This window comes from Dysidea avara, chromosome 6 (assembly GCF_963678975.1).
Source record: "Dysidea avara chromosome 6, odDysAvar1.4, whole genome shotgun sequence".
Lineage (NCBI taxonomy): Eukaryota > Metazoa > Porifera > Demospongiae > Dictyoceratida > Dysideidae > Dysidea > Dysidea avara.
In genome coordinates this window covers 40,348,438-40,373,741 of record NC_089277.1, presented here as the reverse complement: position 1 = coordinate 40,373,741, position 25,304 = coordinate 40,348,438, and the positions used below count along the sequence as shown (strand labels likewise).

The 25,304-nt window shown below is 38.9% G+C and overlaps 2 protein-coding genes across 2 annotated transcripts; one reads left to right on the top strand and one right to left on the bottom strand.

Annotated features, from left to right (window-relative positions):
• Positions 1-1,287: 1,287 nt before the first annotated feature.
• On the bottom strand, positions 1,288-22,559 carry LOC136257786 (nuclear migration protein nudC-like). The gene is made up of 14 exons (XM_066051098.1): positions 22,400-22,559; positions 4,493-4,570; positions 4,400-4,444; positions 4,278-4,334; positions 4,045-4,230; positions 3,338-3,448; positions 3,148-3,165; positions 2,472-2,540; positions 2,361-2,420; positions 2,242-2,307; positions 1,938-2,021; positions 1,813-1,881; positions 1,502-1,551; positions 1,288-1,452 (listed from the first exon to the last, which is right to left on the bottom strand). Exons 1-14 carry the CDS (start codon positions 22,472-22,474, stop codon positions 1,401-1,403), a joined length of 1,020 nt encoding a protein of 339 aa, XP_065907170.1. The 5' UTR covers positions 22,475-22,559; the 3' UTR covers positions 1,288-1,400.
• Positions 22,526-24,721, top strand: LOC136257785 (leukocyte elastase inhibitor A-like). The gene is made up of 2 exons (XM_066051097.1): positions 22,526-23,787; positions 24,408-24,721. The coding sequence occupies exons 1-2, from the start codon at positions 22,686-22,688 to the stop codon at positions 24,623-24,625; spliced, it is 1,320 nt and encodes a 439-aa protein (XP_065907169.1). The 5' UTR covers positions 22,526-22,685; the 3' UTR covers positions 24,626-24,721.
• The last annotated feature ends 583 nt before the right edge of the window (positions 24,722-25,304 follow it).

Sequence of the window (25,304 nt, the reverse complement as noted above, 5' to 3'; positions counted from 1 at the left end):
TCATCAACACTGCGGCTTGTTACATTGTTAATAGTAACAGCAGTCAATACTGAAAGTTCATGTGGCTCTGTGAACTCTACACACCCTACCAGTTAACCGACACAATTACTATGTTAAAAATGGTGACCGGATCTGCGACACACATATTCCATTATATTACTTGGCGACCCACAACTTGAGGTAGTCGCTAGAAATTTGTCCCTTAACATATTATACCACTATTGTGCGCTGTAATGGTGATGTTGCATATTATCATGTCGACTGCCCAACTGGATCTGCAAAAAAGGTCTTCAGCTTTCCAAATTTGACTTACACATGGTCAACCTGGTGAGATGTGATGGAATGGAATAGTGTTCCATTGTGGAGTGACTCAACAGTTACACACGTAGTATTACTTACACAAATTATCACTGATTACCACTAGCACACCTCCAGATGTTGTGCTCTGCTAGCAACAGCAGCTAGTAATTGTATTACTGTAACTGTTATTAACTCTTTCTGTTCCAACAAAATGCTTTAGGCAACAGCTACATACTTGCCAGATAGTTAGTGTCAATGATCATGCCATGATCCAGCTGCTACAGTGTGCATATTAGAAATTCTGACACAATAAAATTAATGACTAATTGGAGTTGTGTAGACACCAATATTGCTCCAACTGGCTACATGATCATTGTCTGATCTCCTTAGGTGGGTTTACCTGACATGGATTAGAAGTTCATCATGTGTAACTAGACCCACTGAGACAGATTAGCCTGTTTATTAGGTAGGATTAACCTGTTTATCAGGTAAAGCACTACAAAACCACATACCTTATGACATCTTGTCTCTTTCCTTGTCCAATACTTTTAAATCAAAACTTTGTTCATTTTTGTTCCTGTCTAATTGGTTTGTGTTCTTTTTGTTTGTCTATGTCCTTTGTTATTTGTAATAGTGTCACTTTGTACCGTAACTGTGTGAGTTTTAGTTTTGTATTTGCTGGGAACCATCTTGTACGGGTACTAAGCCTTTTGTGTACCCTGTCATTTGACAATATTACCTATCCTGGTTTGGGGCTACAACACTTGTGTTGTAACTGTCTATTAGTGTGGGCAGGATTTGCCTGTTTACAACTGCCCAGTGGGGTGAGTCAGTACTAGCAACACAGAACAGGCTTTACTGGCTAATAGAGCAATTTAGTGGGGATAACGTGAATGATGGCACTAAATCACTACCACAACATGTGATATCCTATCTACACTCTTGCGCATGGCCACTTACGAGTCACCCAAACATTGTATCAACATGCTAGCTAGCCACACATCATTTAATTTTTCAGAATTTAACAAGATAAAAATCACATGATCAACTGTACATGATCAACTAATAGCAACAGCACCAATGGAACACTTTTTGTGATGTTAAGAGATTTTAGCTTGTGAGAAATCCATCTCAGGATGTTTCTCCATAAACCTGCAGTGGGTGGGGCTATAGTCATGTAAGCAAACCCACAACAACTTACTTTTTCAAAACTTCTTGTTTCTTTTGATCATCAGAAGTTGGCAGGCCCATCTGGAAAAAAAAGCATCACCATAGCAATAGAGCATTAATGACATGATTGTATATTGACAGACAACACAATAGATAGACCATTAAACTATGGGTTACTATGGGTTACAGCAGCTCAACAAGTAAGTTACTAACACAAACAATTGTACATGTACAGTGGAACCTTCCTACAGTGGACACTTTTGGATCAAGAATCTTAAAGAGGTTGTCCTTATATAGAGATATTTTCAATTGTGTCCTTAGGAGGCCATATTGGATACTTACTTCTCTCTGTCTCTGATCATACATCATCTTCTCAACAATTCCTCTTGTCTCCCCATCAAGATCTGATAACTGTTACAATAATAGTAACAATAAGGTCCATACTACACTACACTACTAAGACTGACTTTAGAGTTATCAATATTTAACTTCTTCAAGTTGAGTTCAGGGTCAGTGGTGACAAGTCTGTTCCACCATTCCATTTGGTTTTGCTGTAGAGGATTAATAATAATCAATCTGGCTACCACCGTAATTTCTTTAGTGCTGGCTGAAAATGAATTTATCAAAATAAATTTTGTAGGTAATTGAAATGAGCCACTAATTGGTGTTCCTATCTTTCCAACAATGAAATGTGATAAATTCAATAGTTACCTTATCCATAGTTACCTTATCCATAGTTACCTTATCCATAGTTACCTTATCCATAGTTACCTTATCCAAGGATATCACTATCTCTTTACGATTCTCCAGTGTCCAACACACATCTTCACTTTTCACCTAAACCACAAATTGTACAATGACATGTCAATCAATATCATCACTATAATAACCTTGTTGAATAGTTCTCCATCAAGAATTAGTGGTTGACCTTTGATCCCTACCTTGATGTGCTGTATAACAAGGTATAACAGCCCCACCCCTCATAACATACTCTGCAATACCTTGAGTGAGACATTCACAATGAAATCTCTTGATTTGACCCCACTGGCAACATTAACTGGCACCCTAACCTATGGCAGATAGAGCACACAATAGCTACTACAATCTTGGTCTTGATTAGATTTATACACATTATAGGGTAGTAGGCAGTTCATTCACTGGACTAATATGATGGGATTAGTGAATATAATAGAATACAGAATATCCTATAGGAGACTATTAAGTTTATGATGGCTACAACCTGCATGGGACTTTACTAGGTTGTATAAGCAATTCCTTATATGGTAGAGAAACAGTCTGATCAGCTAGTGTAACCTGGCCAAAATTATCCAAATGCACACATTTGGTTAAATGTGCAAGTGCTAAATGAGGCCTTATATGGGTGGAGTCCTTTCTACAAAGTTGATTATTTTACTTACTTGACATAGCTAAATATAAACCATAGCTAAATATAAACCATAGCTAAATATAAACCGAGGAACACTTAGCAGCATATTCACAGGTACTGTACACTTAGTATAATGTATGGAGGTCAGTTTGATGTGTTGATTATCGATCATTCATCTTTCTCCTTTTAATCACAAGATAAAGTGGCTAATCAGTTCACACCTCCAATAATACATCCCATATTGGATATAACTTTTGGTACTGTAACAATTATACATTACTGAGACTTACTTCTAACTCTGAAAGTGTCTGAAAGAGAAAAAAAAAGATTTTAATTTCTGACATGATCACTCATGCTGCACACAAACAATACTGTTGAGACACGTAAATACATTAATTTAACATAGTTAGTAATAGTACAGAATGTGAAAGAGAAATTAACTTGACATCATCGTGACACACTTCAACATGGCTTCATTACCTGAGACCATCGGTAGTTGGGTAAGTCGGCTCCATTGTTATAATTTGGTAACATCTTTCCTTTATCTTCCTCACTCTCTTCCTCTCCGTCCTGCTGTTTCTGCTCATCACTCTGGCAACACAACATTATGCTTCAGGGGACAAATAGAAGGTGTTAATTGTACAGGTGTGACAAGCACTATTTGGTTAATGTAACATTGAAGTCTGCAACATGCCGATAACAACATGCCAACATCTCCATAGCAACATGTCAAAGGAATCCAACCAGATATTGCTCAGGGGAGATTTGTCGTCTTGTGATCTCAAAGAAATGTTCAATCAATTTTGACAATTCTTAATACCGCAGGACAATACAGCTTTCCTAGCTACTAGACCAATGTTAAACACAACACATAGTCACACATCATAGGGTTATTGTGTGTGTGACTAACGTCATCTATTGCTTTTATTTCTGTAATAAGGCTATAATAACACTACATTAGTACTTTTATGCTTATACCAGAAACAATTGTCAAATATTAGCTGTACCTCAGACAAGTGATACATTTAGAGCAAAGTAAATAACTAACCGAAATACTCTGAGACCACATTTGTACACAAGTACCTATCCTATCCTACTGATCACCACACTTCGATGGCTAGTTTATTAGCACATGTACTGGGTGAATGCTATTGGCTGTTTATGACATAAGCTGTTAGCAAGCTAACCTCATTATTTGTTGATGATGGTTGTTGATCCATCTCTTCTACTGTTGACTGCTCATCAACAGTAGAGGCAGCTTGATCAACATCTTTATCTTCTATTGACTGATTAATATCTTTCTGCAGCTTTTCAGCTTCTTCATCAGTTAACTCTTGTATCTTGGGAGATTCTGCTGATGCTGCAGCAGCAGGCTGTGGGTGGGGCTAGTGTCATGTGATCACTTGATTATAAACTATACTTGATTGGTGGACTTCTTTTTGCTCTTTTCATCATCAGCTTCGTTTTCTTGCTGCTCCTGTGAAGGCAGGACTCAACAGCTACACTGTCCCTGACAATGTAGCCATCACAGACATAACTAACCTGTAGGGCTAGTTTTTGATGCTCTGTGAATTTGTTAACCAACACCTGAGGGATGGACAGGACATTACAGTAAATGATTATATAGTAACAAACAGTTTTGGCATAAGTTGAGCCTTTTCCAGTGAAGAAATCAGTTTTTCTGCGAAGGAAACCCAAAAAGGTGTCCAGCAACTGTGAAGAAACAAGACAAGACAAATCATACACAACAAATCATTTATTGTCAACCATAGATTAGTGGACACATGGCTATAGTGCATGCCGTTACCATGACAGTCAGATAATAATAGCATTTGGGAGAACATTTGCTGTTCTTATAATTTAATCTTATTCAGTTTATTGCTAATAACATAAGTAGCATTATTAATTATCAGTTAACAGAGAACTTCATATTTTATAAAGAGGCAGCAATTATATAGTTGCCAAAGATACGTAATAATAAGGCCACCTTCTCCTCTGAGGTCTCCTGAGAATATCATTATTCAATGTTAACTGAATTTGGTATATAAATTTGAAGGAGCACAACTCAATTAGGATAGTGGTCAGTTTCATAGTTGTACCTGTCATTCATAACACTATGAAAGGATTGTGGTAGGTTAATAGCACAAGGATTGTGGTAGGTTAATAGCACAAGGATTGTGGTAGGTTAATAGCACAAGGATTGTGGTAGGTTAATAGCACGATGAGATCTTAGTACATAGATGTGTGTGGAAACCTGATTTTGTCAAATTATACAAAACAACTCTTAACTGATTTTTGCTAAACACCACACAAATCAAATGAGATTTAATGGTTGGTCGGTTGGTCGGCCAGCCAGCCAGCCATAAATAACACAATTAATATCTCATGGGAATAAACAAACTCATAAATATATTTATTAGATGGACCTTCAATTAAAAATTGTTTAGGCTTTGTAAACATTTGGTTGGAGCTTAATTAGTTTATTGTGTAAGTGGAGGACTGAAGTATCCAATGATATCACAAGCAACAGTGTTAGGTTGTGTGAAAACCATGCCCAATCACAATCAAGTCTGCTGTACTAGCATTAGTGATCAACAATTGTGTTAGTAACTGGGGTGTTACATCCATTAATGTTACCAGTAACAGAGAAGCTACATCCAATAATGTTAGTAACAGAGGAGGTAACTATGGTAGCATCACACAACAGCCACACCCAGGTTGGCAAGTGGGAACAGCAGATACATCTTGCTGTACCTACTGTGGATCAAGCAGGAAGCTGTTGTCTGCTACATTATTCCGCCAACTCCCAAACATTGACAGCTGTGTGTTCACCATGGTGATGATGTAGTAATATAGGCGATAACAAGCGTGGGATACCAGCTTCAATGCCTTTAGTACTGATGGGATACCAAGGTTAACAAACACTGCACCTTTAACAGTGATAATGCTAAACCTTGGGTGTCCCACTGCACCTTTAACAGTGATAATGCTAAACCTTGGGTGTCCACACATCAAAACATCTGCAAAATTTTCCGTACATCACATTTGTATGGCTTTGCAATTACGTTTCGTTATAACACCGTCTTATAAACATGGCATCATAACTTCCGCATACTATGGTTTATGGAGATGGAATATGGTTCATCGTATTCCTTGATGACAAGCGATTCACGTAGTATATAATAGAGTGTGCTGGGACAAAGGGTAGGAGCACATCTTGTATGGCGAAATCACATTTTTGAGGTATGTACTAAAAACAATGTTTTTTCTGCTCTTTTTGTAATGCATCTTTCAGTTTCAGGTTGATTCTTAATCAGTTAGCTCCAACACATCGAATGATACCAAGTTTGGCTAATTTGGTCGAGGGTGACAAGTTGTACTTTTGGGGTTTGTCCATCTGAGTAATTAAATTGTTCAATGGAGTTTTGTTGTACATTGTGCTGTGGGGCTAATGCTTATACTTTGCGTTTTGTATTATTGTGTAAAATACATGTATTTTGTATAGGGAAAGGGAAAATGGCTGTCGATGAGGTTTGCATTATTGTGTAAAATACATGTATTTTGTATAGGGAAAGGGAAAATGGCTGTCGATGAGGTTTGCATTATTGTGTAAAATACATGTATTTTGTATAGGGAAAGGGAAAATGGCTGTCAATGAGGTTTGCATTATTGTGTAAAATACATGTATTTTGTATAGGGAAAGGGAAAATGGCTGTCAATGAGGTTTGCATTATTGTGTAAAATACATGTATTTTGTATAGGGAAAGGGAAAATGGCTGTCGATGAGGTTTGCATTATTGTGTAAAATACATGTATTTTGTATAGGGAAAGGGAAAATGGCTGTCGATGAGGTTTTTCAATCGACCAGTTCAACCAAGCTAAGGCTGTTAAAAGGATATAAATAATGTTTTAGGTTATTTTGAAGTATAATTCCTAAGATCTAAGGGTAGATTCAGTGTTGTGTAATATTCTGTTTTATGGCTTCATTTGACAAATCCCAATAGCATGTTTTGACATGAACAGTTATCACATTATCATGTACTCAAGTTCAACACTCATCAGTTAGAAGGATGATGGTCTCAACTAATATAGTACTGATGTCAGTGGTAGTTAATGTGACCACAACTTGTACGAGTTACACAGACAATTGCTGTGGATGTGTCCCCAGTTGCTGCAACGCTAGACAACACAAACCTTTCACATGATACCATGGTAACAAATGACAGCACTCTCACAGATTCTGATTGGCTGGGATACTTAGGGATTTAATACTAATGAAATCATTAACCATTACATTACATGACATTACATAACAGCAATATTTGACAACTTGGTGGAGGACTGAGGGACAGTTAATTATTGGTAAGAATGATAAACATGTTCGCCATTAATACAGCAAATATGAGTATACTCATCCTTTGCACACAGGAGGATGAAAACAGGACAAGAATGTTTCCTATCAGCCTCTATCATAGGTTGTTGGGTCCGCCAGTATACCTCACAGTCTCATATTGCAAACTGGTGAAATTTATATTTTAGATAAAAGTTTGTTTACAAATTACTTGATAAAAACTACATCACATTGTGAAGGTTCCACACTATCTGTCTAACAGAAAATGAGAATAAATATGTTTTGTTGTAATAACAAAGGGGTTGTCCTCTTCCAAAGGTAAAAATGTATCAAGCCAGACGTGTTGGTTTATTACGTTGTTAAATTTTAGAGTATGTGTCCATCATATATCAGTGGAGACATTCAGAACAGCCAAGTTACCACCACATTATCAGTTATATTAATTTAGTATACGTGAAGATTTTCAATTGATGTAAAACACAAATTGAATGAGCACCGAAAGCAATACAATTAGCAGATGGCAAACATTTTGTTAATTGTGTTTGTTAGTGATCTAGTAAAGGTGTGATGTGTGAAAATTATTGTAACAAGATAATCTGCCGATCTTACCCCCACACAAACGTATGTTCTCACCTTTTCGCAGAGCATTTTCCTGACCAAGTGATCTGACTCATACTGAGCACTCAATTATTATTATAATGGAGTACCTGTGTGTTAATGTTACCTGAATGTTGCCACAGTGTTACTATGGCTACGTATGTGATAGTCAAAAATTATTGTGAAATGCAATAAATATCCTAATAGATACCATATTGTCACACTACCTACATACAAATCTCCACAACTACAGAACAATCACTCAGACTAGTTGTGGTAGTGCTCATTTGACACCATTTCATTATTATTATCAACAAACTAGTTGTGGCAGTGCTGAAAACAAATGAAATATTTGTATCATCATTTGATACCATTTCATTATTAAGGAAATATTGATCACAGCTGTCAAATAATTTCCATTATCTCAGTGCAGAAGAGGTTGATGACCCATCATAGCTCTGTGATGTATTGCTACATGTGACTGCACAACCAAACATGATGCTTGAAATTGTCATCGTTATTACGAAGTCCTTTGTCTCATTCACGAGATGTATACAAAATGTAGCATTTGTTTATTAGCTAGGAAAACTACACATAGTGTTCTTGGATTCATATAGTCTATTGATATTGTTTTACACATTAGAATACTATATCAATATTGAGGTGTCAGGGTTAAATGGGTTTTAATTAATTTTGAAATCACATGATGTTTGATGATGCGTGACAACTTCCCTGATCTGAATGTGTTACATATAGTATGTGTGTATGTGTCCTTGACAGAAAACGAATAGTTACTCATTTCTGTTAGTTTAATTATCAACACAGGACAGGTGTAACCCTATAAATACATCACTTGTTATTGTATTGACAAAGTGATCTCTCTCATACAGTTACACCTAATATTCAATCAACTATACTCCACAGCTCTACCATAAAGTACAGTCACTAAAACTCTATACATGGAGTCTAGTGTAAACTACACAGCTACAAATTACAGTGGCCACTGACAAATCTGATGTCATAAAAATCAGGACACACCAACTGTACTATGCTTTGCAATGACTTCAAAAAAAAACAACAAAAGACACGAGCCTTCATGACATTTTTAAAGTTCCTACAATGACTTTGTGTTTCACTATTTTATTACTAATGACACGTACCAGCACAAACAGACCCCCAACCTTCCCTGGAGATGTGCTAGCTATGAACACACTGCAATGCATTCACATTGAAACAATTACAGTACCGCTCAAATGTAATGTCATCTCACAAGAGTACAAGCAATTAAAACAACTTGCAAATTAAAAGGCGCAAAACCCATTTTGCTAATGAGTATTCATCCCGCTTCATTTGGGATGAATGGTTGAAAACAAAACGGGTGCCACGCCTTATAATTTTAGCCAGTTTTTAAATCGATCGTACTCTCGCTAGACGACGTTACATTTGAGCGGTATGTACTGTAAGTGTTGTTTAAATAGATCACCCAGGGTTAGGGTTTTCTTGGATGGGAAACAGAAATGTGTAATGTCTCTGTTGTCTTTATCATACAGAATGGTAGTAGTGACGTTAGCACTTTCTCACATAATATATTAACTGAAAAAATCAGCCTCACAATACCTTCATGGTGCTGTGGCAGTTTTGGTTACAAACCCAAGTGTCACTTCAAATAAGTCCCTACTGAAATAAATAAAAATTATTCAACAGAACTTTCTACTGACTGACTAACTGCCTACTGCTTCAGACAAGTGTAACTTGACAACGGCTAAGGGCTTGATTTTTCATTATTTGACATTGCAGGTGCCTTTCAGTATGTACAATGCACACATCACGGACTTGCCTTTGTCCTCCTTTGTGTCCCATTTCTTCTCACTGACAACGTAGAATGTTAATTCACAGCAGACAGTACGTGATGGCTTTCATACATTTGACTGGATTGATTACAGGGGAGCTTTTCATAATGTTATTCATTTGTAACTACACTGTGTAATAAGCCAAGTACAGTTGAGGCTTTAAGCAATTGATAGTTGGGGTGTGCGTTCAGACAAAGCAATACATATGGCACCATTCTTTCTTTTGAGGTGCTATGTGCTGGTTCGCCAGCCATAATTGTGTTATAAAACAGTAAACAAACAAGTAGAAGGAAAACTCAGGTTAGATTAGAACCTTTAGGGATCAGTCATAAAAAGTAGTGAAACAAGGGAGGTCGCCAGATATACTAGTGAACATTTAATTCCTAATTCAGTCATGGGTATAGACTGAGTCATTAGGGATTAACTAGTATATCTTCAGGTATAGGTGACCTCCCTTGCTCACTACTTTTAATGGCTATTAATACCTTCTCCTTATATTTGTGTCGATGATACAAGCAGTATATAGTTGACCAAGAAATTGTTGGAATTGAAGTTTTCTGCTATTTCTCTAGTACAGCAGAGCTAGCAACTTACTAAGACTTGATCAACTCAAGACAATGTCTTTCACCTAGTATAGACACTCAGTAGGGTCTGGATTATTTCATAGGTAAGCCTAGCTGTCAGATGCTGGCAAGCATGCAAACATCCCCAAGGTGCTATTCATTACATTTCCAAACTAGACTTTAAACTAAGCACTTTTGAACCTTCAAAACTCAAGACGTTGCCAATTCTGCAACATTTCTAAGGCTTGGAATAGAATACAAACATCAGACATAACCCAGTTACAATGTACTAATATTTCAGACATCAATTGAGGCACATACGGTAAATACAACAACCACCTCGATAATATGTGACCCGCTGAGCAACCCCCCCTCCCCAGTTCATGGTGACAACGACACAAGTCCCAACTCTGTAGCCCATTGTACTCGAGATGTATGATCAATTAAACAAGCACCAGTAGTTTTTTCCCATGTACTAATCAATTGTTTTGCTCTTCTTGTTGTCCGTCACTATAACTCCAAAAGCACTTACCAGATAAGACTGAAACTTCAACAGCCGATTGGTTATTTTCCCTCTAGACAACAAGAAAGTCATAAAATGAAGTTTGAGGAAAACACAAACAAATTCATTCATCAAGGTAAACTCGTTCATCAAGGTAAACTCGTTCATCAAGGTAAACTCGTTCATCAAGGTAAACTCGTTCATCAAGGTAAACTCGTTCATCAAGGTAAACTCTTTCATCAAGGTAAACTCGTTCATCAAGGTAAACTCGTTCATCAAGGTAAACTCGTTCATCAAGGTAAACTCGTTCATCAAGGTAAACTCGTTCATCAAGGTAAACTCGTTCATCAAGGTAAACTCGTTCATCAAGGTAAACTCTTTCATCAAGGTAAACTCATTCATCAAGGTAAACTCAATCATCAAGGTAAACTCAATCATCAAGGTAAACTCATTCATCAAGGTAAACTCAATCATCAAGGTAAACTCATTCATCAAGGTAAACTCAATCATCAAGGTATAGTTTTAGGCCCATGCTATTAAAGGTTGTTCAAGCTTAGAAACGACAACGAAAAAGTTGCGTTTTACTGGAACTTAACCAAACACATGTAACTCACATGTTGCTTCATGATACAAAAATGAAACAAAGATCTTCTTACTCTCCTTGAAGGGGCAAATCTATCGGTATATTTCAATTCAAGTCATCCTTCACTGTTTACTGAAGCAATTAAAACATGCGTAAAATTATTTATGTAGTGCATTTTTGCCCAATGTATTTCAATGGTATTTACCTCAAAAACAGAATTATGTAAACAAGTTGGGTTTTTGCTCAGTGGGTCACGTATGTTAATAGAGAAATGCAGGAAGTGAACAGTTTGTAGCAGACAGTGCATTGGTATTAAGGCCATAGAACCACCCTACATACCCAAGTCATTATAATATATCCCCTGTGGTTACCTGGAGTGTAACAGTGCCAACTTACCTTTTTCGAAGGAACTGGAGCCGGTCAGATGAGGATTGCGCTTTAACTTTTTAACCTACCGAAGAAGGTTAGGGATGAGTATCAAAGCTGTTGCCCTTGTTCTATGCTACACCAATCTCAGCACTAATAACTCTTTTCTGCAGGAACATGTCCTGTTAATGTGTACATTTAAGGACACCTTGGGACCAGGCAATAGTGTCATGATTATCAAGGTGTCCTGATGATCGAGGTGTCCTGATGATCAAGGTGTCCTGATGATCAATTTGTCCTGATTATTAAGGTGTCCTGATGATCAAGGTGTCCTGATTATCAAGGTGTCCTGATGATCAAGGTGTCCTGTTCCAGGTCAGTTTATGCTGTACTAAGAGATACTTGGGACCTTAACTAAGTGTCTGGAATATGTAGGTGTCCTCAAGTGTCCACATTAACAAGTTACAGTGTAATATGGACACCTTGGGACCAACCAATAGTGTTCTGATTATCAAGGTGTCCTGATTATCAAGGTGTCCTGATGATCGAGGTGTCCTGATGATTGAGGTGTCCTGATGATCGAGTTGTCCTGATGATCAAGGTGTCCTGATTATTAAGGTGTCCTGATGATCAAGGTGTCCAGGTCAGTTTTTTGTCCTAAGGGATACTTTCGAGACCTCAACTAACTGTAAGTGTCTGGATTATGTGTAGGTGTGATGTGTCTAGCAACATGTTAACACACACTCAAATAAATATACATACCAGTCTAGGTACAAAAGTACAGCCGCCATCATTAGTAATGGGATGGGTGGAAATGGCGGGCATGAAATTGAAGGCTATCATGTCACAGGTATGAGAGTAGAGTTTCCAAATTGTAATAGTAGGAATTTGTTTACTATAGTCAGGAATAAGGTTATAGTACAGAAATACTAGTCTACCTCGGCCACACACACACACTACACTACACCATACTACACTACACTACACGACATCACACACTACACCATACTACACGACATCACACACTACACTACACTACACCATACTACACTACACTACACGACATCACACACTACACCATACTACACGACATCACACACTACACTACACTACACTACACTACACTACACTACACGACATCACACACTACACCATACTACACGACATCACACACTACACTACACGACATCACACACTACACCATATTACATGACATCACACACTACACTACACGACATCACACACTACACCGTACTACACGACATCACACACTACACCATACTACACGATATCACACACTACACTACACCATACTACACGACATCACACACTACACTACACCATACTATACTATACTACACCATACTATACTACACTACACCATACTACACGACATCACACACTACACTACACCATACTACACGACATCACACACTACACTACACCATACTACACGACATCACACACTACACTACACCATACTACACGACATCACACACTACACTACACCATACTACACTACACACACTAAACTATACCATACTACACGACATCACACACTACACCATACTACACGACATCACACACTACACTACACCATACTACACGACATCACACACTACACCATACTACACGACATCACACACTACACCATACTACACGACATCACACACTACACTACACCATATTACACGACATCACACACTACACTACACCATACTACACGACATCACATACTACACCATACTACACGACATCACACACTACACTACACCATACTACACGACATCACACACTACACCATACTACACGACATCAAGGCTAGGCTTTACATTTTTCCCCGTTTAACTTATTTTGTACACATACACAAGAATAACATAATAGATTTGCATAATTACACACTTAAATTTGTATCACAATTCAATCAGACAAAGAGAGGGGTTTCCCTAACACACTGCTAGAGAGAAGTCTGTCAGGGACTGACCAGCAGTAGAACGATCCCCGCTAGGCTCTACACCACCAGGCTAGGGTTATTATTGCTACTAAACTATAGAGACATTAGTTAGTCACAACTAGGGATGGGTGGCATTGCAACTTTAAAGAACAGTACGTTATTAGGAATAATACTCTTAAAGACACGGGTAAACATTACAGTTATACCACATTGTGTAGTAAAAGTTAAAATATTCCAAAAACTTTTTTTTTTTAAATGTAAATACTTCCAACACAGATAGGTCTATGCTTGTCTGCAGTGTAAACATGGGCTTGACTTCATGTATGGCCACCATTAAACCAATTTAATTGTTACTATAAAATTCAGTACTTGGTATTATTAGTAAAACCACATCGGAAACGTATAGTAAAAAACTTTGGCGAATAGCATTCAATTCGCCAATTTTTTTTTCACCAACTATTTTAGATGATCACACGAGCACATTGAGTAACTTGAACTTCAGCTTGCACCACCACGCAATAAAGATCGAGCTGACTTTGGAGATCTTCGAAATGTGTCCCACAGTTGTGAGCACTCCTTGGGATAGCATTTCCAACCGGCTCCCCGTTTGCATGTCAGCTAGTTCATCATCTCGCGATGGATTTGGCCAAACACTTTGATATACGTGATAACCTCTGCTACTGGATTTCACTGAAAAAGTAAAATACAGTCGTTCTCGGCATCGCAGGAGATAACGAAGCACACCTTTGCTAGCACGTCGTTTAATAGATCAGTAGCTACAAAAGTACTGCTACAACAACAACACTAGCTACCTATACACTTACTACACTACTTAACTGATGAGTTGACACCTTGTCATTATCCTTACATACCGTACAGTAAAAACTTTGGCGAATATTATTTCAATCGCCAAAGTTTTTTCTGCCAATTTTTTCAACAGAGGGGTTTCGTCACACTTTTGTACCGCCAAAGTTTTTTAATATGCGGTATCTGACTGGGCGATGTATGTCTTTTTGCTTCATTGCAGCCAGCCAATATGTTTTGGCTAGAAATCACACTATCACTACAATCAAATGGTATGGTAGTACTATATAGTAGGGACCATGACGCTTTGGTTCAACATAATCAAACCCAAATATAACTCCAGGTGACCCACAAGTTTCTATGGACTGACTACATGTGGAACTGATGTTGATGCATCGTCAAGCTTAACCTGACTACAGTAATGCTACTGATGTTGATGCATCGTCAAGCTTAACCTGACTACAGTAATGCTACTGATGTTGATGCATCGTCAAGCTTAACCTGACTACAGTAACGCTACTGATGTTGATGCATCGTCAAGCTTAGCCTGACTACAGTAACGCTACTGATATTGATGCATCGTCAAGCTTAGCCTGACTACAGTAACACTACTGATATTGATGCATCGTCAAGCTTAGCCTGACTATAGTAACGCTACTGATGTTGATGCATCGTCAAGCTTAACCTGACTACAGTAATGCTACTGATGTTGATGCATCGTCAAGCTTAACCTGACTACAGTAATGCTACTGATGTTGATGCATCATCAAGCTTAACCTGACTACAGTAACGCTACTGATGTTGATGCATCGTCAAGCTTAACCTGACTACAGTAATGCTACTGATGTTGATGCATCGTCAAGCTTAACCTGACTACAGTAATGCTACTGATGTTGATGCATCGTCAAGCTTAACCTGACTACAGTAATGCTACTGATGTTGATGCATCGTCAAGCTTAACCTGACTACAGTAACGCTACTGATGTTGATGCATCGTCAAGCTTAACCTGACTACAGTAACGCTACTGATGTTGATGCATCGTCAAGCTTAACCTGACTACAGTAACGCTACTGATGTTGATGCATCGTCAAGCTTAGCCTGACTACAGTAACGCTACTGATATTGATGCATCGTCAAGCTTAGCCTGACTACAGTAACGCTACTGATATTGATGCATCGTCAAGCTTAGCCTGACTACAGTAACGCTACTGATATTGATGCATCGTCAAGCTTAGCCTGACTACAGTAACGCTACTGATGTTGATGCATCGTCAAGCTTAACCTGACTACAGTAATGCTACTGATGTTGATGCATCGTCAAGCTTAACCTGACTACAGTAATGCTACTGATGTTGATGCATCGTCAAGCTTAACTTGACTACAGTAACGCTACTGATGTTGATGCATCGTCAAGCTTAACCTGACTACAGTAATGCTACTGATGTTGATGCATCGTCAAGCTTAACCTGACTACAGTAATGCTACTGATGTTGATGCATCGTCAAGCTTAACCTGACTACAGTAATGCTACTGATGTTGATGCATCGTCAAGCTTAGCCTGACTACAGTAACGCTACTGATGTTGATGCATCGTCAAGCTTAGCCTGACTACAGTAACGCTACTGATATTGATGCATCGTCAAGCTTAGCCTGACTACAGTAACGCTACTGATGTTGATGCATCGTCAAGCTTAACCTGACTACAGTAATGCTACTGATGTTGATGCATCGTCAAGCTTAACCTGACTACAGTAATGCTACTGATGTTGATGCATCGTCAAGCTTAACTTGACTACAGTAACGCTACTGATGTTGATGCATCGTCAAGCTTAACCTGACTATAGTAATGCTACTGATGTTGATGCATCGTCAAGCTTAACTTGACTACAGTAACGCTACGGGCTTGATTTATTCACTATTTGATGTCCCTTTGGCCCAAGTGTGTCTTTTTACCAGCCACATCAACTACACTTGCGTGGAGCATGGGACTGCCTTTGCTCTCCTTTGTGTTCCATTTCTTCTTCCACAGGTGATGACTTGCAGGTAGCCAATAATGACTTGCTATGTGCTGATTATCACAGAAATCGTTCTTAAATTCCTGGATTGATGGCAGAGTAGGTTGTAATGATGTGTAATGGAACATACGTAGCGGCAGGAGCTTATGAGCCACCAAAGGCGGCGAAGGAGCATGAAACTTACACTGCCTGCCAGGTGCCATCACAATCCAACGCCAATTAGTTTCCATATAAGGAAAGTAAAATCTCGCTATTTGAAGCTGTATACAAAATTGCATGTGACCAGTGACACACGGCGATGGTGAAGTTGGCTGAGTCTACCTCGAGGTCTTTCTCTTCTTCGATGGTGGCAAACTCATCTCTACTTCAATTAGTGCGGGTGGAGCACCATTTGCATGTGATGTAAAGCAAACACAGTGACGTAATTCGGATTGTCATGGAACTCAGTTTCATGCTCCTTCAATGCCTTCGGCGGCTCATAAGCTCCTGGTAGCGGAAGGATAGCCATTTACTTTCAGTAATTGATAGCTGGAATGTGTAATATGGGTGGGTTTACCAGTTACAACTATATTACAACTATATTACAAAAAGTAAACGAACAAGTAGGATTGTAGTACGTGATCGTACAGTAGAAATATAATGGATATAGCTGCTGCAGTTACATTTAATACTCACTTCAGTCGTGGATATTATTGACAACTCTAAGACTGAAGTAGGGATTACATGTCCACTAGTATAGCTGCAGATGACTTCCCTTGTTTCATTGCTTTTTATTTCTACGATTTCTACTCAGATTGAATTTTCTACTTAGCACTAAAACAAAGGCACAGTTTAGATCACACATCATGTCAGTTCTCAATGATCGTGTCCATTCTTGTCAGCACAATTTGACAGGTAGATTATTTGTGCAGTTTGTAGTCATACGGAAATTCTATAACAGAAAACCTGTTAATGAGTATATTTCTGCAGGTGAAGTACAGAGGGATATTAGAGTGATGATAAGAGTGATAAGAGAGGCCAGTCTTATCATGAGGACACGTTCCTGATAGTACTGCATTACGGGAGGGCAAAGGTTTGAAGAGAAGCTGGTAAAATTACATTATTTTCGAATGCTGAAACGTAGCATTTGAAATAACAAGCAGATTGGTTATTGAGATGGCGATTAGATGACTACCACATGAAGTGATATAAATGATGTCATGTTTACGGATCATTAAACTAATTGAAACTTTGTTTTGCAGAAGTGACAAGACTACAAATCATTGCTTCAGGGTACAGTTGCTTACTAGCAATTGGCTTGAAATAACAATGCAAAGCCATGACACGCCATTGCAATTGTAGTTCAACAGTTACAAACTTCTGTAGCACGAGTTTACACTTAGTAGCAATCGCTGAGCAAGTTCCAGGCTTAGCTATGTAAAAAGTTCAAGTTGATTGTGCATAGCTAATTAGCATTTTGCTCAGAGTTAAATTTTTGCAGAACCATAGCTAATTTGAAAACCTTGAAATTAACCTATTATACGGTAGTTTGGAAGAAGCCATATATACGCATACTTTTGACAAGTCATTGGGTTCAATAGTTGTAATACGCCTTGTTCTACAAACTGTAATCTCTTAACAAGATCTTAATTGGGTTAAGGTAGTACACCTGGCCTTCGGTTAGGACTGGGCGTTAATTTGAATACAGCTAAATATGATACTCCTACTGGGTATATCACAAACAAGCTTACAGTATTGCAAACAAAGGCTGGCAGTCACCATTACCAACCTGAAATTTATGCCGGTCACTATAAGTACACTAGCAAGTGGTTGGAGGCCTCAATAACCTCATCCATATAGCTATGAAACTCAACATCGTTATACTTAACAAGCAAACCTCAGCATTAGGGTCAAGTTCTACTTATTCACCACTTCTGAACTAGTTTGTATTGACCGGCTAAAAGATGCTTTTGGGCGCACACCTGGTTTACTGAAATTGTTTTCATAACAGTGTGAGTGTGTGTGAGTGTGTGTGTGTGTGTGTGTGTGTGTGTGTGTGTGTGTGTGTGTGTGTGTGTGTGTGTGTGTGTGTGTGTGTGTGTGTGTGTGTGTGTGTGTGTGTGTGTGTGTGTGTGTGTGTGTGTGTGTGTGTGTGTGTGTGTGTGTGTGTGTGTGTGTGTGTGTGTGTGTGTGTGTGTGTGTGTGTGTGTGTGTGTGTGTGTGTGTGTGTGTGTGTGTGTGTGTGTGTGTGTGTGTGTGTGTGTGTGTGTGTGTGTGTGCCTACCTACCTACCTATCTATCTATCTACCTATGTTTGTCTGTATGCACCCACGTAAGCAAAATTGTTAAATGGTAAAAAATAGCCAGGATGAAAGAATTGAAAGCTAAATTAAGTTTGTATTAAACTTCCACACAGATAAACTTTACTCTGCGGTGGTTTCTTCTCGATGGTCTGAAATACGGTATGGCGACTCTTCGTGAACAGTCTTCCCTTTCGGTTTTATAGACGTTTAACAACTTCAAAACAACATCGAAGGCCTCTTAGGCTACCAGAGATAGCATATCCTTTGAGCTGAAAGGGGGGTGTTACCCGTACTTATGTGAACGGAAGATGAAGGGCAGCCTCGAGGGTTTCTCTAAACAATTTGTGTGAGAAAGCACGATAGACACACTATAAAACAGTTGAGAAGATACTTCTGTGCATAATTTGCTGTTTAAAGTGGTATGGTATAGTTGCGCTTTGTTAGCAGCACATACCAATGCAATTACAGAATTACGAAATACGCTAAATTACAGTATTTACAAATCCAATTATCTAGCTGAATTAATAATAGCAATAGCATGAATAAAATATACATGGTTGATTAATTGTCTATTTAGTTAGAATGGGAAATTATTGAACTGCATGGCCGCCTAGTTTTTAGAAGTAGCATAACCTCTCCAACAAAGGATTGATGTTGTGCAACTGTTAATATCCTCTGTTATTGAATTAATAAGAAAATTTAACTATATTGAATTCCTTGACATTCTTTATATGTATAAACTGTTGTGAGGTTTATTACAGTAAACACATGAAGAAAGAAAGAAAGAAACAAAAACTATTTAGTCAGCTTGTCTCTTATTAAAGGCACCATCATTCTATTTATTGATTACTACTGTTTCCGTTGTTAAGGAAGTTGCTAAGGAAGTGATATAAGTTAGAGTTAAAGCACTGCTGCATGTGTACACATGGAAAATACAGTATGAGGGGGCGTGTCGAGAGGCTAATACAGCACGAAGCAAAGCCAAATGCTGTATTAGCCTCGAGACACCCCCCGAGTGCTGTATTTTTCATATACACAAGCAAGGCGGTGCTTTACGTGGTATATTGTACGTGGTATATTGTACTTCCTGGTCGTCTGGCTCAGAGCAATTTTCTCTAGTACTCAAATCGCTGTGATTTTCGGTGATCAGGGTATCAGTAAGTGTTTATATAATCTATTTCTAGTCGTAGAATGAACTAATATGATTAGTTTGGCTAATTTACAATGTCACACATGTGATCAATCGTGCTGTCTTAGTGGTCGTGTTTAAATAGCTTCATGATCAGACGATCAGTAAGTACTTGTACAATCTTGTCAATCTATTTCTAGCCATAAAATGAAGTGGTAGGATTATTTTGGCTGGTTTTAGCAATTTACAGTGTCACGCATGTGGGCGAGTTGTTTTCGTAACATTCCTTAAATAAATTCTCCGTATAACTGTATTGTGTTTGCCCAATTAGCCACATAACTGTTCTGTATGACTCATACAGTACAGTACTGTATGGACAATACAATACGTGGCATCGGTTTGATCCTCCCATGCAAAGTACAATATAGCACTGTCTTCTCAAGTGTGTCTATGGTGTTTTCTAAAAGAAATTCTCTTGACAAAGCCTTGATTTGTTCTCGTAAGGGACTTAAATGGATATGCCATTTATGGAAGCCCACAAGGTTATTTTTCTGTTGGTAACAGCACCTGTACCTATTAGGAAAGCTATTCACACGAAGTTTCATCCATATTTTGAATTAGCACAAAGAATATGCTTCAAAGTGTAGCTAGCTGATGATGTAGGGTCTATAAAGTGTTCACACTGTTACTTCCATCATAGCCTCTTTGCCACATTAGTTCAGAGTATGGTCATTAATGACAAATGCCAGATCATAAGTACAGGTGTCACGTTACTATAGGTAGATCTGTGACTGCAGGCAAGCTAAAAAATCAATGGTCAAGGCCACAAAATTGCTCTACAGTACGTGGGTCAAGACAAGACAAAGAGTTCAAAACGTACAATCAAAAAGTATATATATTTAAAAAACAGTATACATGACTTGCAAGATGCAAGAATTTACAAGATGTTACAAAGCTTCGGCAGACATTTTTGTGATTTTATAGAACTTTGCATGGGCAAGATCAAAGGAAAGTGTACTTTAAATTTCATAAAGTACACTTTAGGGAAAACAGTGCTTTATTGCCCACGTGCTTTAGTACAGGCTAATAACCTGCGGCACTCATGCCAGTACAACTAATCACCCAAGCCGGTGAAGGCTGATAGCCCTCCCCACGCTGAGTGGTCAATCACCCCAGCCTATACAAGTTCTACCACTGGATTGCTTTTGTAGACATACCTAAATGCTTCAAAGAGGAGTGGGAGAAGGTAACGTTGCTGTTACGTTTGTTAAGGTAAACGGACAATTCCTGGAGATATCACGGAAATACTTCATCATGTGTCACAATAGAATTGATTGTGGGTTGTGACCAAAACCTGCCAAAATACACGATGAACGTCTACTATGCCAAACTATGGTGAACTACGCATGAGTTACTTTATTAAACTACATTCATGCTGCTAATAATTCGTGCAACACGTGTTAATTATCAGTCCTAGTGTATGGTGAAGCTACACAACTACAAAGTTCCATAAATCATTTAAAGCCTTGTCTTGCTCGTGCTATATGAAAAATAAAGCACTCGGCGCACGGCCAAGATGCTAATAAAGCACGAGGTGAAACATGTAAGTAATGTTTCTTCCGCAGATGTTTGGTAGCACGTGCCAAGAAATTATTATAAGTGCAATGTGCATTGGAAAACAGGGAATGAAGCAGTGGTCAAAACTTTGAGAATAACGTCAAGATGACTGTAGTCTCGCGTGGCGAGACCCTTTCCGCACAGCCGCTTATTGATTGGAGATTATAAGCGGCACGCTACAAGGGTCTGGAATAGTTCGTGAACGTAAAAATTTTCAACAGGTTCATTGGTGACGATTGGTTGACTGAGTAACACCTAAGATACAAAGGGACAAAATGCAATGGATCTTCCCTCGAATCTTTAGTCTGTTCTGATCGGCAAATCCTGGATTCAAAATCTTTCGCCTACTTTCCTTGTAAACTAAGATGAACCGAGCTCGTTTGTCTACGTATTTGTTGAAGATTTAATGGTAGGTAGAAGGCAAAACCCATACGGGTCGGTAGTCGTCTTCCCCAGAGGTCTTCTTCAGCTCGTTCTTCAGTAATTACACTATTTTGGCGATTAAAAGATCACGCGAGCCAATTAACACTCACCAACCACTGGTGAGAGCAGTATTTTTAAAAATCACGAACTATTCCAGACCCTTGTAGCATGCCGCTTATAATCTCCAATCAATAAGTGGCTGCGTGGAAAGGGTCTGGCCACGCGAGACTAAGATGACAGTGCTCACATATCAAGACTCTGACAGTGGTCACAGATTGACCTACAATGCATGCGCCTAGGTGACACTCCCCCTTGTAATGTGTCACTGGAAGTGGCACCTCTGAAGTAGGTAGGGTGTGAATAAGGAAATCCCCACGATCTATTCTGCTGCCTGGAACACCTTGACATGTTCACTTATACAGAACAGGTTCACTTATACAGAACAGGTTCACTTCACATAAATGTTCAGTACTACGTCGTATAGACTAGCACGTGATTTCCTTACCTCATCAATACCCTCAGTGTGCTGTTGGGCGATATGTAGTAACATTCCATCAAAACGACCTTCCTCCCCGCTCATTGCGCCGCTACTGCCACGTGTTCTCTTTACTTTGTCAACAAGTCACGTGTATCAATGATGCGCGTTATTAAGAGCAGTGGAATCTTGATGCAGACAACAGCAGCACGGTGGCACGAGGGGGTCAGAGTAGAGGGCGGGGATTGTTGTGCACCGCGAACCAGCATGATTCCAATAAAAAGCGAGCTTCAAGCTACCATTTCACTAGAGAGAGATGATCAACCAGAGGTATATAATTCTGCTCGGTTCAATCGCGGCAACACTGTTGATCAGTTCGCGGCTAGTTGCAAGCAGCAAAGCTGTCACTGCTGCAGCTATCAGCAACGAACTGGGGTGGAAGATTTTCTCGTGTACGACCGGCTCTTCAGACCAGCACAATTTGTTTTATTCTCCCGTGAGCATCTCCAGCCTCCTCGCTCTGCTGTGCTACGGAGCAGCTGGTGACTCGTTACGAGAGATAAACAATTTATTGTTACCTGCAACAGCTTACACGAGCAAGCACCGCTGCGAGCTAGGTCCGTACTTTATGTCTCTACTGGCTGCATTGAGCAAGTACAACACTACTAATACCACCATCGAAGTCGCTTACAGTGCATGGCACAGGCAGGAGCTACATGCAACGTTTAGGTTGCGGGGGAGCAACTATTTCAAATTGGAGGAGTTTCCTATGGACCCCAGCAAACCTACTGAACTTGCAGATGAGATCAACAATTGGGTGGAAGAGAAGAGCCATGGAAAACTGACTGAGTTCTTTGATGCTCGAGATATTAAGCTGAATGACCAAGTCTACCTCTTTAATGTGCTATACTTTGTGGGGGTGTGGGCTGAGAAGTTCTCTACCAATGTTTTCATGAACAGATTCACAACTTGTGCATCTTGTATGAACGGTACAAACACTGTTTCTGAGAGAGGAGTGGAGTATATGAAGTTGGAAACAAATGAAGTTCCATACTGCAACCTGATAGAGCAAGAAATGTTACAAGCTATACGATTGCCATATTCTGATAATGATGTAACTATGACAATCATATTACCAAAGCTTTGTGCTATGAACCAAGTTGCTGATCGGCTAGTCAACTCTGATCTATTTCAACGTATCAACAACCATCTTCATCCTCATCCTCTCCCGGAGCTTACCATTGTCTTACCGAAATTCCAGCTATCAGAGGATTTGCCTATCCAACCCATACTAGGTAATTTAGGGCTTCAAGCTGTATTTTCGTCACCCAAAGGACTCCCTAAGTTGCTAAAGGACACAGAATCTGTCTTTCTGTCCAAAATGACTCATAAGGCTGTACTAGAAGTTGATGAGAAAGGTAAGAAGAGTACATGTTACATGTGTAATTACCTTATGGCTTCAATAATTAGTCAGTATAAAAAATTGTTAATGTTTGCATACCAGTTAAACTCCATCAGCTAAAACATTGCTGAAGCCTTATAGCTGTAGGCAGTTCATTTCCTCTTAACCCATTCAAGTACAGTCATTGAATATTTAATTAATAAGTACTTTAGTGTCATCTGTGTGTGTGTCTGCTAGACTGAACTGTTAAACTAAACCATTTGTGAGTGTAGTATGTGTGTGTAGTGAGTGAGTGTGTGTGTGTGTAGTGAGTGAGTGTGTGTGTGTGTAGTGAGTGTGTGTGTGTGTGTAGTGAGTGTGTGTGTGTGTAGTGTGTGTGTGTGTGTGTAGTGTGTGTGTGTGTGTAGTGTAGTGTGTAGTGAATGTGTGTTGTGTGTGTAGTGAGTGTGTGTTGTGTGTAGTGAATGTGTGTTGTGTGTAGTGAATGTGTGTTGTGTGTAGTGAATGTGTGTGTGTAGTGAATGTGTGTTGTGTGTAGTGAGTGTGTGTGTGTGTGTAGTGAATGTGTGTTGTGAGCGTGCGTGTGCGTGTGTATCATGGTGTGGTATAATTTAGTGTGACTATGTAATTCTTCAGGTAGTGAAGCTGCTGCTGGTACTGGTATTCACACAAGTATCACTTCTTTAAATGATTTTTATGCGACACGTCCGTTCATTGTTCTTATCAGTGAGCACACTACTGGAGCTCTGCTATTTATGGGACGAGTGTGTTCAGTACATGGGGGTGGTGAGCCTATTGTGATCACCTCTGGACCACATTGTAACCATGACATGTTGGGATCAGGCAGTGGATAATAACAGAACTGTTACTTGTGTATAAATATATGCATACAAAAATGATAGTTTTTGTGGTTGTAATAAAACTTACTTTGTTAATGATATTAGTATTAAAAACAGTATGACTGACTGACTGCTGCTGTTCATCAAAATTTGCAGTAACCCTGCAGTAGCCGTACATTACAATTAATATGGAGGCTAATGCACATGTTAATGTAGTTATATATGAACAAGCTGGATAGGTTATAACTTTGAACACTGCAGCTACAAAACGTATCATAAAGATAGAAAAACATTGCAGGGCCAGGGGGAGACTGTGTGGGCAGATTGTTACATATTAAATTTTGAAATTCAACCCAAAGCTGACTAACTTTAAATTTACCATTATTTTAAGAAAGGTTTAGCTAGTTTACTTTAGCAAAAAAACAACGTACTTTGCTGGATATTTGGAAAAGAATGATATATGACTGTTTTATTTGAATTTCCCAGCTGCATCTAACTCCTAGCGTGATCTGTAACAGCTGCATGAAGATTACTTCCTCCACACAAATTAGATGAATGGATTAACATGTCTAGTTTTGGTTAGGATTCTGCTATGTAGTGCTAAAACATTAATGATAGACTTGATATAATTGTAACTAATGTGACTATATAATGTAATTGTAACTTGGATAGAGGTGTAGCCTGTACATCCACA

Bases quoted from the DNA above. Each gene is read 5' to 3' on its own strand.
- LOC136257786 (XM_066051098.1), bottom strand. From the start codon at position 22,474: ATGAGCGGGGAGGAAGGTCGTTTTGATGGAATGTTACTACATATCGCC. The intron at 1,882-1,937 runs GTCAGTCTTAGT...TTATTGTAACAG, and splicing joins TAAATATTGATAACTCTAAA to TTATCAGATCTTGATGGGGA. The intron at 1,453-1,501 runs GTAAGTTGTTGT...CACCCACTGCAG, and splicing joins AAACAAGAAGTTTTGAAAAA to GTTTATGGAGAAACATCCTG.
- LOC136257785 (XM_066051097.1), top strand. From the start codon at position 22,686: ATGATCAACCAGAGGTATATAATTCTGCTCGGTTCAATCGCGGCAACA. The intron at 23,788-24,407 runs GTAAGAAGAGTA...GTAATTCTTCAG, and splicing joins ACTAGAAGTTGATGAGAAAG to GTAGTGAAGCTGCTGCTGGT.